The sequence below is a fragment of the Oncorhynchus mykiss genome, chromosome 20, assembly GCF_057628025.1.
Source record: "Oncorhynchus mykiss isolate SJ-2025 chromosome 20, ASM5762802v1, whole genome shotgun sequence".
Classification (NCBI taxonomy): Eukaryota; Metazoa; Chordata; class Actinopteri; order Salmoniformes; family Salmonidae; genus Oncorhynchus; species Oncorhynchus mykiss.
In genome coordinates this window covers 38,964,856-38,977,969 of record NC_143041.1, presented here as the reverse complement: position 1 = coordinate 38,977,969, position 13,114 = coordinate 38,964,856, and the positions used below count along the sequence as shown (strand labels likewise).

General features: G+C 39.9%; 1 protein-coding gene across 1 annotated transcript; it reads right to left on the bottom strand.

The window, feature by feature from the left end:
• Nucleotides 1-676: 676 nt before the first annotated feature.
• On the bottom strand, nt 677-12,698 carry elovl5 (ELOVL fatty acid elongase 5). The gene is made up of 8 exons (XM_036956241.2): nt 11,501-12,698; nt 10,356-10,420; nt 9,475-9,662; nt 7,014-7,091; nt 6,122-6,293; nt 3,651-3,775; nt 3,067-3,201; nt 677-2,910 (listed from the first exon to the last, which is right to left on the bottom strand). Exons 2-8 carry the CDS (start codon nt 10,411-10,413, stop codon nt 2,779-2,781), a joined length of 888 nt encoding a protein of 295 aa, XP_036812136.1. The 5' UTR covers nt 10,414-10,420; nt 11,501-12,698; the 3' UTR covers nt 677-2,778.
• Nucleotides 12,699-13,114: the final 416 nt, after the last annotated feature.

Below are 13,114 nucleotides of genomic sequence, written 5' to 3'. Positions count from 1 at the left end.
GATCTTCTACATTAAATTTGTATCGGATTACAAAATATGATGATTGGAAGCTTGCTGCGTTGCATAGTCGTAGTTCAATACATAGTTCAATACCTTATCGTATTGAAGGTTCTATTTAGCAACATTTATCTAAATTGAATGCAAAAATGCAATTTAAAATTAGCTTTCCTCTCATGATAATGGTGAAATCTGATCTTTCACATGACCTTTGATAGTTGTCTAGGTGTCATGTTAGGGTGTGTCCTCATAAGCATTGTCATAATACTGTCATGTTTTCATGCTCTTCAGGGTCATGATTATAACCCATGGATCAAAGTCTGTGGATTGAAAACAGAGTATTTTCCCATTTAATACTTTTGTTCACCAACCAGGGAAAATGAACATACAACAGAGGAAGAAATCATCAGAGATTGGTGAAATGATTACTTATGGGGTGCATAACTGAACACACACTTTAAAATTATTTATATCTATAATATAAATAAGCTTACTGTAAAATAGCTGGCTTAATAAGAAGCGAGAGATACTGTAGCTAGGGAATATCCGTGTAAGTGATAATTGCAATGTGTCCTGAGGGTGATGATGCTAATGAGGAAGCAGCAATGGCTGTGACTTGATCAGAGTGCTCCATCTAGATTCTAGAATGATGCCTGAAATACACCATGGGAGATCCAGATGAAGCATGAATGCTTTTATTAATTCCAATCTCAGTGACATTACAAATGCAACAGCTTCGAGGCTGGCTTCACTTGCATTGTTAGAAAGCTGAGTACATTTCTACAGATTACTGTGGATACAAATCTGATTTTGCAGTCTATTCACAGATTGTGAGGACATAATAATGTTGTGTCCTGCTGTTTCTCTCTCAAAACGGCATTCATCTGACCACATTTCAACAGTTGATGACATAATTCATCTGACCACATTTACAAAAGTTGATTACATCATTCATCTGACCACATTTCAACAGTTGATGACATCATTCATCTGACCACATTTACAACAGTTGATGACATCATTCATCTGACCACATTTCAAAGGACACCCAGAACTACATCATTCATCCAGCCACATTTCAACAGTAGATTACATCCTTCAGTTGATTTAGGTTGCGTTTAAATTGGTCTTTTGACCAATCATATCAGATCTTTTCACATCAGATCTACTTCTGAGCTGATCTGATTGGTCAAAAGACCAATTAGTGAAGAAAAAAATCTGCATTGGACCGTATGTGTAAACCCAGCCATAGATAAGCACTTTAAAAGGCTTTCAAAGCGAGACACATCTCTACAACAGAAGTTGGCGATTTGGCCCCTGTATTTCATAATTAAGGCATACATGGACTATAATACAATTCCATAACGAAGGGAACAAGTTAAACATATAGGTAGCAACATCTATTAAGGCAACGCTTTGGAGAAAACACAATAGTCACATCATGGCTTGATGTAACTTTTATCCTGATTCAATCTAATGAGGGAAACACTAGTGTAAGAGGGAGGAATGGGTTTAAAACACAGCACATATATTTAAACTATATTAAATATGATACAGAGTTTAAGTTTGGTTTATAATTGTATTAATTGTTTTCCGCATTCCATGGAGATGAGGTTGAAATTCTCAGCACATATAACAGTAAAATGGTGACTTTGGGTTCAGAGAGATAATGAGAATATATGTCATATAACAATAAGCCATTTGGCAGACGCTGTTATACAAAGTGATTTACAGTCATGTATGCATACATTAATATCATATGGGGCTGAATTCTGAGGGCTGAGTAGACACATGTAACTATTTCAACACACTTCATCTATTTTTAACACAATCCATGACACTATCAGTGTGATTTTAGCTTTTTGTTGTATAATGTGTTGCAATAAAGTAGGAAATAAATATTCCAACTGGGAAAAGATTAGATAGAAACTAAATTGCTACTGTAGAGGAATAGTCACGGACACCCAGAACTAAAATCGCACAATTGCGTCAGATGCTCGATTTATGTTACCTGCATCTGTCCACAAGAGATTAGGGCTCTCATAAAATGTCCTTGTATGTAAACTATTGCTACAACAACAGCATTATCTAAAGCAAGACCTAAAATAAAACTGAATTTATAGTATTTCTTGTTCACATAAAATATTGTTCTGATCAGTGCCATTTGACGGACAAATACCTTTCAAACCTGTTTGACTGATACAGACAATAGACAAATCTATTATTGCAACTGGTTTTAAACTAAACTTTACAATGCAAACGATGAAGGTGAACCTCTCTAAAGTTACTCAGTGGACACATTTGACTCCGACAGCCTTGTCTCTATGCAAGGGAAACCCCAAAATAGATTTTTGTCCTGATTTGTCCAATCAGGACACAATCTAGCATGTAGACAAGTGCATATGTTGTGAATTAAAACATGGAAAAACATTGTTATTTCTGTATGGGTCAAGGTTGCTTAATAAAGCGATGTCCCACCAGACATTATCAAAAATCTTGTGCAGCATTAAAAGGAAGTGGGTATCTGGGGCTGTTCTGTACTGTGCTCCCTCTGCTATCCTTGTTACTTAACTGTAAATAACTTAGATTCAATATGAAGAGTAACAGACAGCGGTGTGCAAAACGAATCTCTTTCAGATTAACATGGCTTTTCTTATATTGTGAATAAACTAGCTATGCTCTTCTAATACATTTCTTCATAAGAAATCCTACATCGCTCCTAGCAATATTACATACATAGTAGATATGCACAAAAGTTAGGATTGTGAGGTTATTCAAGCTTCAGTCCGCCCGCACTTTCCTGTGTGTAATGGTTTCCGTGGGTGTCACCCCATTCGCATGGCCATTCAGGGAATCAACAGAGCCATTCTGGTGATACGCCTTCTTTTGGGAAACACGGTGTTTCTTGTAAGTCTAAAAACAGAGGGAAGAAGTCAACACAAATCTGAAGAACACTACTGTAGACAATGCACGGTTTTATTTAACCCCGTCACCACCAGTGTAAAATACTTAACACCATAATGAATTGAAATAATGTCTAATTAATGCAAGAGTTTTACATTTGCTCACCTGAATGTAGAAGTTTGAGAAAAGGGCAATAAGCGAGGCCATATAGAATATTTGGAAAAACAGCCAGCCTCTGGGGAAACCACATGGCCAAATGACTGCACAGATGGTCTGGGACATGGTCAAAAAGAATTGAATCTATAGAGGAATGAGACAAAAATGTAATTAATTGTTTGTAAACTAAGTCAACATCAATGCACACATGCACGCACACACAGTATGCATAAATAAATACCATTGATCCAATGGCCTACAGAATACCTTAAATGGATGGGGGAAATATTGCACTTTCAATCTATACCAATGGTTCATGTTTTTGTTTCATCTCCTTGGGCCTTTGTCACATTCACTAAAACCCTGAGATTGGCTGAGCTATACACTGGATGACACAGGAGGTTGGTGGCACCTTAATTGGGGAGAACAGGCTTGTTGGAATGACCGGAGTGGAATGGTATCAAATACAGTGTTCCATTTGCTCCGTTCTGGACATTATGAGCCGTTCTCCCCTCGGCAGCCTCCACTATGGTTGATAACTATGGATGTGAAATTACATCTCTGAGGTTTGAAACAGGGACATGCAGGCTCACCAGCTGGCCTTGTGTGATATATCTCTTCCACCATAGATAGGGCCGTATGGCCGGGACAGCAGAGAGCCCATAGTAAGAGTACATCAGGACATGGATGAAGCTGTTGAGGGAGGCACCAAAGTAGGCTGAGGAAGAGACAGGAGAGAGGGGGTGGATGAATCATCTAGAGTACCGTAGCAGGGTCAGAGACATCAATGAAATACAAAATTACAATTCTTGCTGTTTTATAATAGTAAGAAATAGCCGTGTCAATGGCATACAGTAGAAAGCAGCTGAGGTGTTCATTCTCAGAGAGTCCACTGTAAAACACAGAGAGCTGTAAGACATAGGTCAGTGTCCTGTTCTAGGACACAGTGTGCCACACTGTCAGTGTAAAGCAATTAGGAGGTGAGTGTATGGTATATCACTGAAAAAATGCATGCTGTGCAGTCCTGAAATAGCAGTAGGTTCAATTCACACTTAATTTCTTTACCATTTAACAACGGATCAAATTCATTTGAAAATATCTCAGTCACAGAATCAATTCAAGACAAACATGTCATCTATAACACCTGTATAGCTACTTAAAAAGATAACATAGAGTACACTCTTCGGGGGAAAAAAAGGTGCTTTCTAGAACCTAAAAGGGTTATTTGACTGTCCCCATAGGATAATCATTTGAAGAGCCCTTATTGGTTCCAGGTAAAAACCCTTTTGGGTTCCATGAAAAACTTGTCCAGAGGGTTCTGTGGCTCAGTACCGGTACCACCTGTATATAGCCTCGTTATTGTTATGTCATTTTCTTGTGTTACTTCTTGATTTGATTCAAAAAAAAAAAAAACTTTAGTTTATTTAGTAAATAAAAGTATATTTATTCAACTGCATTGTTGGTTAAGGGCTTGTAAGTAAGCATTTCACAGTAAGGTGAAATGCCTGTTGTATTCGGCGCAGCCCCCTCCTGTACTCCCTGTTCACCCATGACCGTGTGGCCATGCACGCCTCCAACTCAATCATCAAGTTTGCAGATGACACTATAGCGGTAGTCCTTATTACCAACAACGACGAGACGGCCTACAGGCAGGAGGTGAGGGCCCTCGGAGTGTGGTGTCAGGAATATAACCTCTCACGCAACGTCAACAAAACAAAGGAGGGCCTCCCGGGTGGCGCAGTGGTCTAGGGCACTGCATCGCAGCGCTAGCTGTGCCACCAGAGACCCTTGGTTCGCGCCCAGGCTCTGTCGCAGCCAGGCCGAGACCGGGAGGTCCGTGGGGCGACGCACAATTGGCCTAGCGTTGGGTTTGGCCGGTAGGGATATCCTTGTCTCATCGAGCACCAGCGACTGTGGCGGCGTCAATGTGGATTGGGGATGCTACCTCTGCTGTTTCCTGAAGTCCACGATCATCTCCTTTGTTTAATTACTTAAAAATCATACAATGTGATTTTCTGGATTTTTGTTTTAGATTCCGTCTATCACAGTTGATAAAAATTACAGACCTCTACATGCTTTGTAAGTAGGAAAACTTGCAAACTTCTCCCCACTGCAGATACTTGTGTACCTGTTTCCTCCAGCATCTTCACAAGGTCCTTTGCTGTTGTTCTGGGATTGATTTGCACTTTTCGCACAAAAGTACCTTCATCTCTAGGGGGCAGAACGTGCATCCTTCCTGAGCGGTATGACGGCTGCGTGGTCCCATGGTGTTTATACTCGCGTACTATTGTTTGTCCCAAGGATGAACCAGACTTGTGGAGGTCTACAATTTTTTTCTGAGGTCTTGGCTGATTTCCTTTGATTTTTCCATGATGTCAAGCAAGGAGGCACTGAGTTTTAAGGTAGGCCTTGAAATACATCCACTGGTACACCTCCAATTGACTCAAATGATGTCAATTAGCTTATCAGAAGCTTCTAAGGCCATGACATAATTTTCTGGAATTTTCCAAGCTGTTTAAAGGCACAGTCAACTTAGTGTATGTAAACTTCTGACCCACTGAAATTGTGATAGATTATTTCACTTATAAATCACTGTGTCTGCAAACAATTGTTGGAAAAATTACTTGTGTCATGCACAAAGTAGATGTCTTAACCGACTTGCCAAAACTGTAATTTGTTAACAAGGAATTTGTGGAGTGGTTGAAAAACGAGTTTTAATGACTCCAACCTAAGTGTACTTCCGACTTCAACTGTATGTACTGTATTCTTTACCATCTACTGCATCTTGCCTATGCCACACGGCCATTGCTCATCCATATATTTATATGTACATATTCTTATTCATTCCTTTACATTTGTGTGTATAAGGTAGTCCTTGTGAATTTGTTAGATTACTTGTTAGATATCACTGCACTGCCGGAACTATAAGCACAAGCATTTCGCTACACTCGCATTAACATCTGCTAACCATGTGTAAGTGACCAATAAAATTTGATTTGATTTGAAAACACTCAGTGGCCACAGTGTTGAGGATAGCAAGGGAATTTTGAGTTAAAACACTCACAGTGACCACAGGGCACCCAGTTCATGACGAACCACCAGATGTTGAGCATGCTAGCGTGGTGGTAGATGTGCAGAAAAGTGATCTGATGGTTGTTCTTCCGTAGGATGAAGAAGAAGGTGTCCATAAACTCTATGACCTTGGAGAAGTAGTACCACCACAGCACATTTATGATCTGAGACGAGAAAAAAATATAAGAAGAAGAGTCAAGCTTTCAAGCAATCCAATGTATTTTCTAGTAGTTCCCTTTCCTGCAAGGACATACTCAATGTTCCTCCTGAGAGGCATACATCGGCAGATTTGTATTTTACCTAATGAGGACTGGCCAGTGCAAATAATTTGACCAAAAAGGTTACATGTTCTGAGAGACAAAGATGATCATCTGCACATACAGGCCTATGAAATATCTATTAAGGACAAAGTGAAAAATAAGTTAATTCACTTCTGCAACAGCAGGGACTCTTATACATGTTTTAATCAGAGCAGAACTGCAATCCAATCGCACATTTCAGTGAGAACAAGTTTCCTCTCAGTGTTCAATGTTCCCAAGGGACATTACAGAGAGTAACTACTGATGACACAGCAGTACAGATTAAATAGACTGGCTGTCTGACTCTGTGGCTTATCTGTTAGGATTTGCAGGTACTGTCTGACATACATTGTACCAATAGAATTGGTAGCCACCATGACAAAAATAGCTGGAGAGAACAAAGTACATATTGATCTGGAAATATCATAAAGGGAATGAGTGACAGGGTGAAGTCCAGCTGGTGTCTGGTGACGATGCATTTGTTACCCCATTTCCAGTCCATATTTTGAACCTAACACAGATTGTTTTATATAAAATTCTATATAAGTGAACAGAGGGGTGACATATTGAGTAAGACCATCTTACCTTGGTATCTGTTTCTCCCGCACTGTGTGTGTCTTGGCAGTAGAAGTTATAACCCCCTTGCCACACAGCAGACACCATCTGGAGACAGACCACAAGGTGATGTAGAAACACAGACTGCCATGTCTTTGACATCTTCAAACAACTTGAATCACCCAAATACTGCACTACCCTTGTAATATCAAATGTATATCATTATTGTACTGCAAGTGTCACAAGATCCAAATTTTAAATCACCTGCAACATCAATTTGCTTTCTCCCACCCAAAAGCTGATTGTAAAACTGTTTACATTGGCATTTAGGATGCTAGCTTCACATACTTGCTGCAGGAGTGGAAGTAGTGGACAATATTATATCCCAGAGTCTGTCCTCTCCATTTAGCCTCCTTAACCGGCGATAATATCATTATTATTTTTGTTGCCACTGCAACATTGGGTCCCTGTATTTGTTTGTTATTGAGCAGGCCAGTGATGTCACCGTTTTTAAATAGAGCCCTTGTTCACACGTTTCATCTAATTTGGGATAGCTATGGAAATAGCTCTGCCTTTATCCACCACTGCCTTGAATAACTGACAAAAACAAGGAGTTAAATGTAAAGCATCTAAAGACATAACAAGATTCAGGTTCAGCCTCAAGTGTTTTGTGCTCAATATGACATCAAACTCAGAGCAGAACCCATGGTCAGAATTGCCCCCCTGGTTATGTTCTACTGAAAAAAACATGGTTCTGAGGAATATTAAGCTTTCCCACAGGATTTTAGTGCATTTGGCTCGAGACAGGACCCATTCCAGAACAGGATGGTAAAAAAAGCAGTGCAAAGCAGGGATCTAATTACGTTGATGACTTCGAGACATACAGTGTCATTATCCGATGATTGTGGCACCAGGAGAGTGACTGCCCTGCATGTGCCCATGGGGATGAAAGCAGAACAAGGACAGGCCTGGGATTGGCAGATGTGGTGCGCCACTGAACTGGGTAATCCCGAAACATGCAGAGGACTCATTGAAAAACAACCCAAAAGTCTCTACAGAGAGAGTGTCTAATCATTCAACAATACTACTGTCATTGTCATGCCTTTTGTTGTTTTAAATGTGCTGCTGCATTGACATTTTTACTGTGTTTTAACAGCACGATTATCAACAACAATATGCTGCAGGCTGGGCTATGTCCCTTAAGTTATAATGCACTATTTATTACTAATACACTACTACTAAATCGTCTTTATTCATATTATGTAGCTCAAAACAAAGTGTCACAAGATCCAAATGTCCATATAGATTTGGGCGGAACAGGGCTGATTCGTGATATTAGCGAAGACGCAGTTTCCTGCAGAAAAACCTGTTTTAATTAGCTTAAGATCCAGCGCATTCCAATCGATAATTGCCTATCTAAAAGGCAGAGTGAGCTCAGGATCTGTTTCTAAACCTAAAGCCTTTATTGTGGCCAGCTTGCATCCCACAGTAACTTCAGGAACCTACAAACCCCAGGCCTATGCCCTTGATTATTTTGCTCTTCAGTGTGGCTATTTAAAACACATGTTAAATCAACCCACACCAATAACATTTTTAAAATGCAATTTATATACATGGGATAACAGCAAGCAACTGCTTTGTACTTCAATTGGAATCGTGTGGCATTGATTTACGAGGGCTAAAAGTTCACCCCAAAGCAGGGGTAGAGTCAGAACGGGCGAGTTTAATGATTTACACAGCATGGGCACAGCCAATCTTTTGAGGGGTTATGCAATGCAGACCGAATTGAGCCCATTTGGCCAGGGTGGTGAGAACAGACAAGACTTTAGACTTACAGGTGTGTGGAGAAGACTTTGTCCCTCGGGATCCGTATAACTAGCTCATGACATTTAGATAATGTCATATTACACTATATATATATATATATATATATATATATATATATATATATATATATATATATATATATATTACACTATGTTGACATATTTACTACCACAACTGATTACACTACAGAAAGCATTGGCAGCTCACTCTCTCTCCAGTCTCATTACGCTATACAATAATTAGGGATAATGCTATCAACTACTAGCCTAGATATCCACTGAGGATACAGACAGTTCATCAGTATATACTGTCAACAGTTTCAGAATTAGACGTTGCAAATTCAAACATTCTAATAATAGTAGCAGGTTTTCAGAAAACAATTGAGGGTTGTGTTGAGGTTGGGTGAGAGATTTGTTTGTGTTAACAACGATCCTGTCAGAGACCAGCTGTGCCCCACTCACTCCCCCACAGCACTGTGTCCCGGGGTGGCATCAGTGCAAGACGCCATTTGTGTCTAATCCGAATCAAAGATCACAGTTTCCCTCATCCTCACAGAGTCCTTTAGCCACTTCTAGCAGTCACCCGATCCTCGCACTTCCCCTCATCTGCCAGCAGTGTTGCACTGCGATGATACCAACACCACCTTCAGGTGCAGCCTGCCTACCTCATAGAACATATAGAAAGATAATAGAGTGAGGGCCAGATTGTAGAGCACCAGGAGGCCCTGGCAAGACACCGGCTGTCTGTGTCTCATGTACTTGGGCCCCAGCCATACGATCAGCAAGTACATGAGTGTTAGTGCAAAGGTTGGAGGGTAGTTGTCTAGCAGCAGCCATCCCTGTACCCGTTCATCTGAAATACATAGACAGACAACAGCCTGGTATTACAACATACAGTAGAATGTTCCCTTTTTTTCGGAACCTTATTCCCATATTTACTGTATCCCCTGAACCAGTGCGATAGCACTGAGCGTAGAGAGGGGCACAGATGTAGGATCTTAATTTGACCTATGTTGTTCACAGCAAAATAATCCTGCATTAACAGGATTTCAAGATTTAGTATATAATGTTGCTTGATCGGTGGTTAGGCTATTAGCTGGCCATAAGTAGGCTTCATGAAAAGTGCAATAGTGTTTATATAACCGTGTGTTAGTGTGGGTTTTCAGTGAAATTCTGTAAATCACAAAGCTCATCAGCAACAGAAAACTGATCAAATTAAGATCCTACATCTGTAGCTACACTGCAGGGCAGGCATATTGCTTGGAGAGGGCAAGAGAACACAACACAGTTTGAGTGAGAATTGGCAGTGACTACCGAAGCATGTTTGTTTAACTCCTGGAAAGGTTATGCTAGAATCATGGAGATGCAAAAAAATCTGGTGCATTCCACTGGAAGACCATGTATTAACACATAAGGCAAACATTTTGTGAGGAGATATATGGTGATAAATCATTTTATGTCAATAGTCCATAACTAAGCATTTATTCATATGATAATTATTATACTGTAATTTAATCTACAGTAATGCAACAGTAATAACACTTACCTCTGGGACCCATCCATGAGTCTATGTACGTGTTAAGTTTATGATTAAAAGCCTCCATTTCTAACCTGAATAGACAGATGAGAGAGTACCTACAGTCACACATTGCAGCTTATCACCAGAGCCATAGTTACATTATACACTCTGATAGACTGAAATGTATGGTAAACTACTACCACTTAGGTAAGGGATCAACTAGATTCAGCCGGGGGACGATTTGTTCTTGAGCGGATGGACAGGGGGTCGGAAAACATAATTGCAAATAATTTGCCAACTGTAAATTGACCGCAAGGAGCCCTAACGGATATAATATTTCCAAAATTAAAATCACTTGGATCTGATTTGCTGGTGTTTTTACAGTCTTTTATGTCCAACAATAAAATAATTTAAAAATATATATATTATTACAAGTCATCACTCACAATATCTATATTTTTTTTTGGCTCAGAAACTTGGGGGGCTAAATAAAATCACGCACAGAAATACAAACATAAACATTTACATTATTCTATTGACCCAGATCATTTCTGGGTCAATAGAGGTCAATTACTTCTCTCTTTATTGTGAGTGATGACTTGTAGTTATAACTGACTTGTCTTAAAATAGTGTCCTTTGATCAGATCTAACCAGCACATAAACATGTCGTTAAAGTTTTCTAATAAAAACTGAAAAAAAAAGAGAGAGAGAGAGCATCATAGCCAAATAGCGCTACAATTTATTATATATAGCAGGAAAGTTAGATAGCTCATGGCTGCTGTGCTGGATCAGGATGCAGGCTACACTAGGCTACTGTCCAAGTTTAGTCTTGTAGACAAATCCTATATTATAATTATGTCTTTAGCGAAAAGTATCATGTCTAAATCATTAGCCCAACTCTTATCGCACACACATCGCAAACAACAATCGCAATCGTTCGCGTCACAGAGGTCACCGATTCAGGATCAATTGTTTTACATAGCCTACATACATGATCTAGCTAGCGAGACATGAACTAGTATGAAATCGCTGCTAAAAGTAGATCAAATATACTGCTATCAAGTATATCAATTATGTATGCTTAATACTGTTATAGCATTTCCACAACTAAAAAAAAAATAAAAAAATAAGACTATCTTATTTCCAACCACATTCTAGCTCATAAAACGTACCTCTGGAGGATGCGTAATCTTGCCTGCCCAGGTCCCAAAGCACAAACGTGCAGCCTCGTCGGTCAGTGGAAGCAGCGGGAGAAACACAAGAACTCAGTCTATATGGCAAATTGTCCTGAGCGTCATAAGTGACGAGATCTAGCTATTAGGCTATCATCTTCAGATGGTAGATAATTGGCTATCAGACACCCGAATGGCCTACCTCATTGGCAGTGATCATCACACAGAATGTGATTTGACCGTTTGCTGATGTTGGCGTCCCACTTAAACTAGGTTTCCATTCCATTGGCGACAGATTTTCATGTGAATATTTTACAACCGGCATAAACAAAATATGGGCATTTTCCTACCAATTGTTTTTCCACCAAACCGACTTGTTGCAAATAAAAATCAGTGCGTGATGACATAGTGCACACAACATGTACCGTTTCTCTTAAATTCAATGTGTTTATAGCATTTTGAACTCTACCGATTGTTTTGTGACAAAAACTGTTGCATTAAATAGCAAATGTGCCTACTCTGGTCTTGTCATGTGCGCTCTAGCCAACAGCGTGTAGATACAGTGCTGGTTATTATAGAGCGGTCAAGCATTGATCATCATTTATTTGAAATGAGCATCAAACTCATCACCGTGCAGTGTCTCCATCCTGTAAAGTTTAGCATGATTTAATCTGTAGCATAATAAACTGCATGGTTTGCTGAGTAGTGAAAATCTTGGTTGTAGAGGCAAGTTTTAAATGCACAACTGCGCATTTACATATGCCAAAGAGCTATTCTCTTTTAGCCAATGTGCTTAATAATATTTGTGCGCTCTTTTACATTTTGCCTGGGCTACAGACACCCGGGATGTACATTGTAGTCGAGACAAGGTTACTCGTGAGGTTTTATTCGTAGCCTATAGTATAGGTGACATGCTGGATTTAGAACAAGTGACAAGAAAACGTGCCCAATAGCCTATGCCCCAATGCTGCGTTCACGGGAATTTCTGACTTGCTAACTGGTTGAACGCGGCACGTGTATAACTTCAACCTAGGCCATGTTCAGTTGCCAAACGTTCTCGAACGTTGCAGATATAAATGCCATGACTAGAGCCGATGTGATTCCTTATATACGCCAGAGAGGCATGTTTGAGCTATATTTTAGCCTATTTCTATCTGAACGTTCCAAAACCTCCAACCCTGCTGAACGCGTCCCAGATAGCAAGTCGGTAAGCAAGCGGATGTCACCCCATTCATTTCGCATCAGTGGAGAGACCAATCAAATCAGTGCATTACTCACAACCAGTTAATAAATCAGTTAGCAAACCGATGTCACCCCATTCATTTCTCGTCAGTGGAGACCAATCAAATCACTGCATCACTCACATGGCTACACAGAGCAGAGCTCAGTAACCTGTGTTATGATACTGATGGACTTTTGAGACGGATGGTCTGTACGGTTGCGGATACTAGTACAGCGCCATCTAGTTGTCGCGTCGGGGATAAGAGTTGTTGACAACATGGCATTTTAGGTAGGCCTAACCCTAACCCTTTTGCTAACCTTAACCTCATTCTCCCAACCTGCTACATTAATTATCTTAACCTGCCATGTTAATTCTCCTAACCTACTATGTAA

Bases quoted from the DNA above. Each gene is read 5' to 3' on its own strand.
- elovl5 (XM_036956241.2), bottom strand. From the start codon at position 10,413: ATGGAGGCTTTTAATCATAAACTTAACACGTACATAGACTCATGGATG. The intron at 6,294-7,013 runs GTAAGATGGTCT...TTCTCGTCTCAG, and splicing joins CGGGAGAAACAGATACCAAG to ATCATAAATGTGCTGTGGTG. The intron at 2,911-3,066 runs GTGAGCAAATGT...CTCTGTTTTTAG, and splicing joins TCTCAAACTTCTACATTCAG to ACTTACAAGAAACACCGTGT.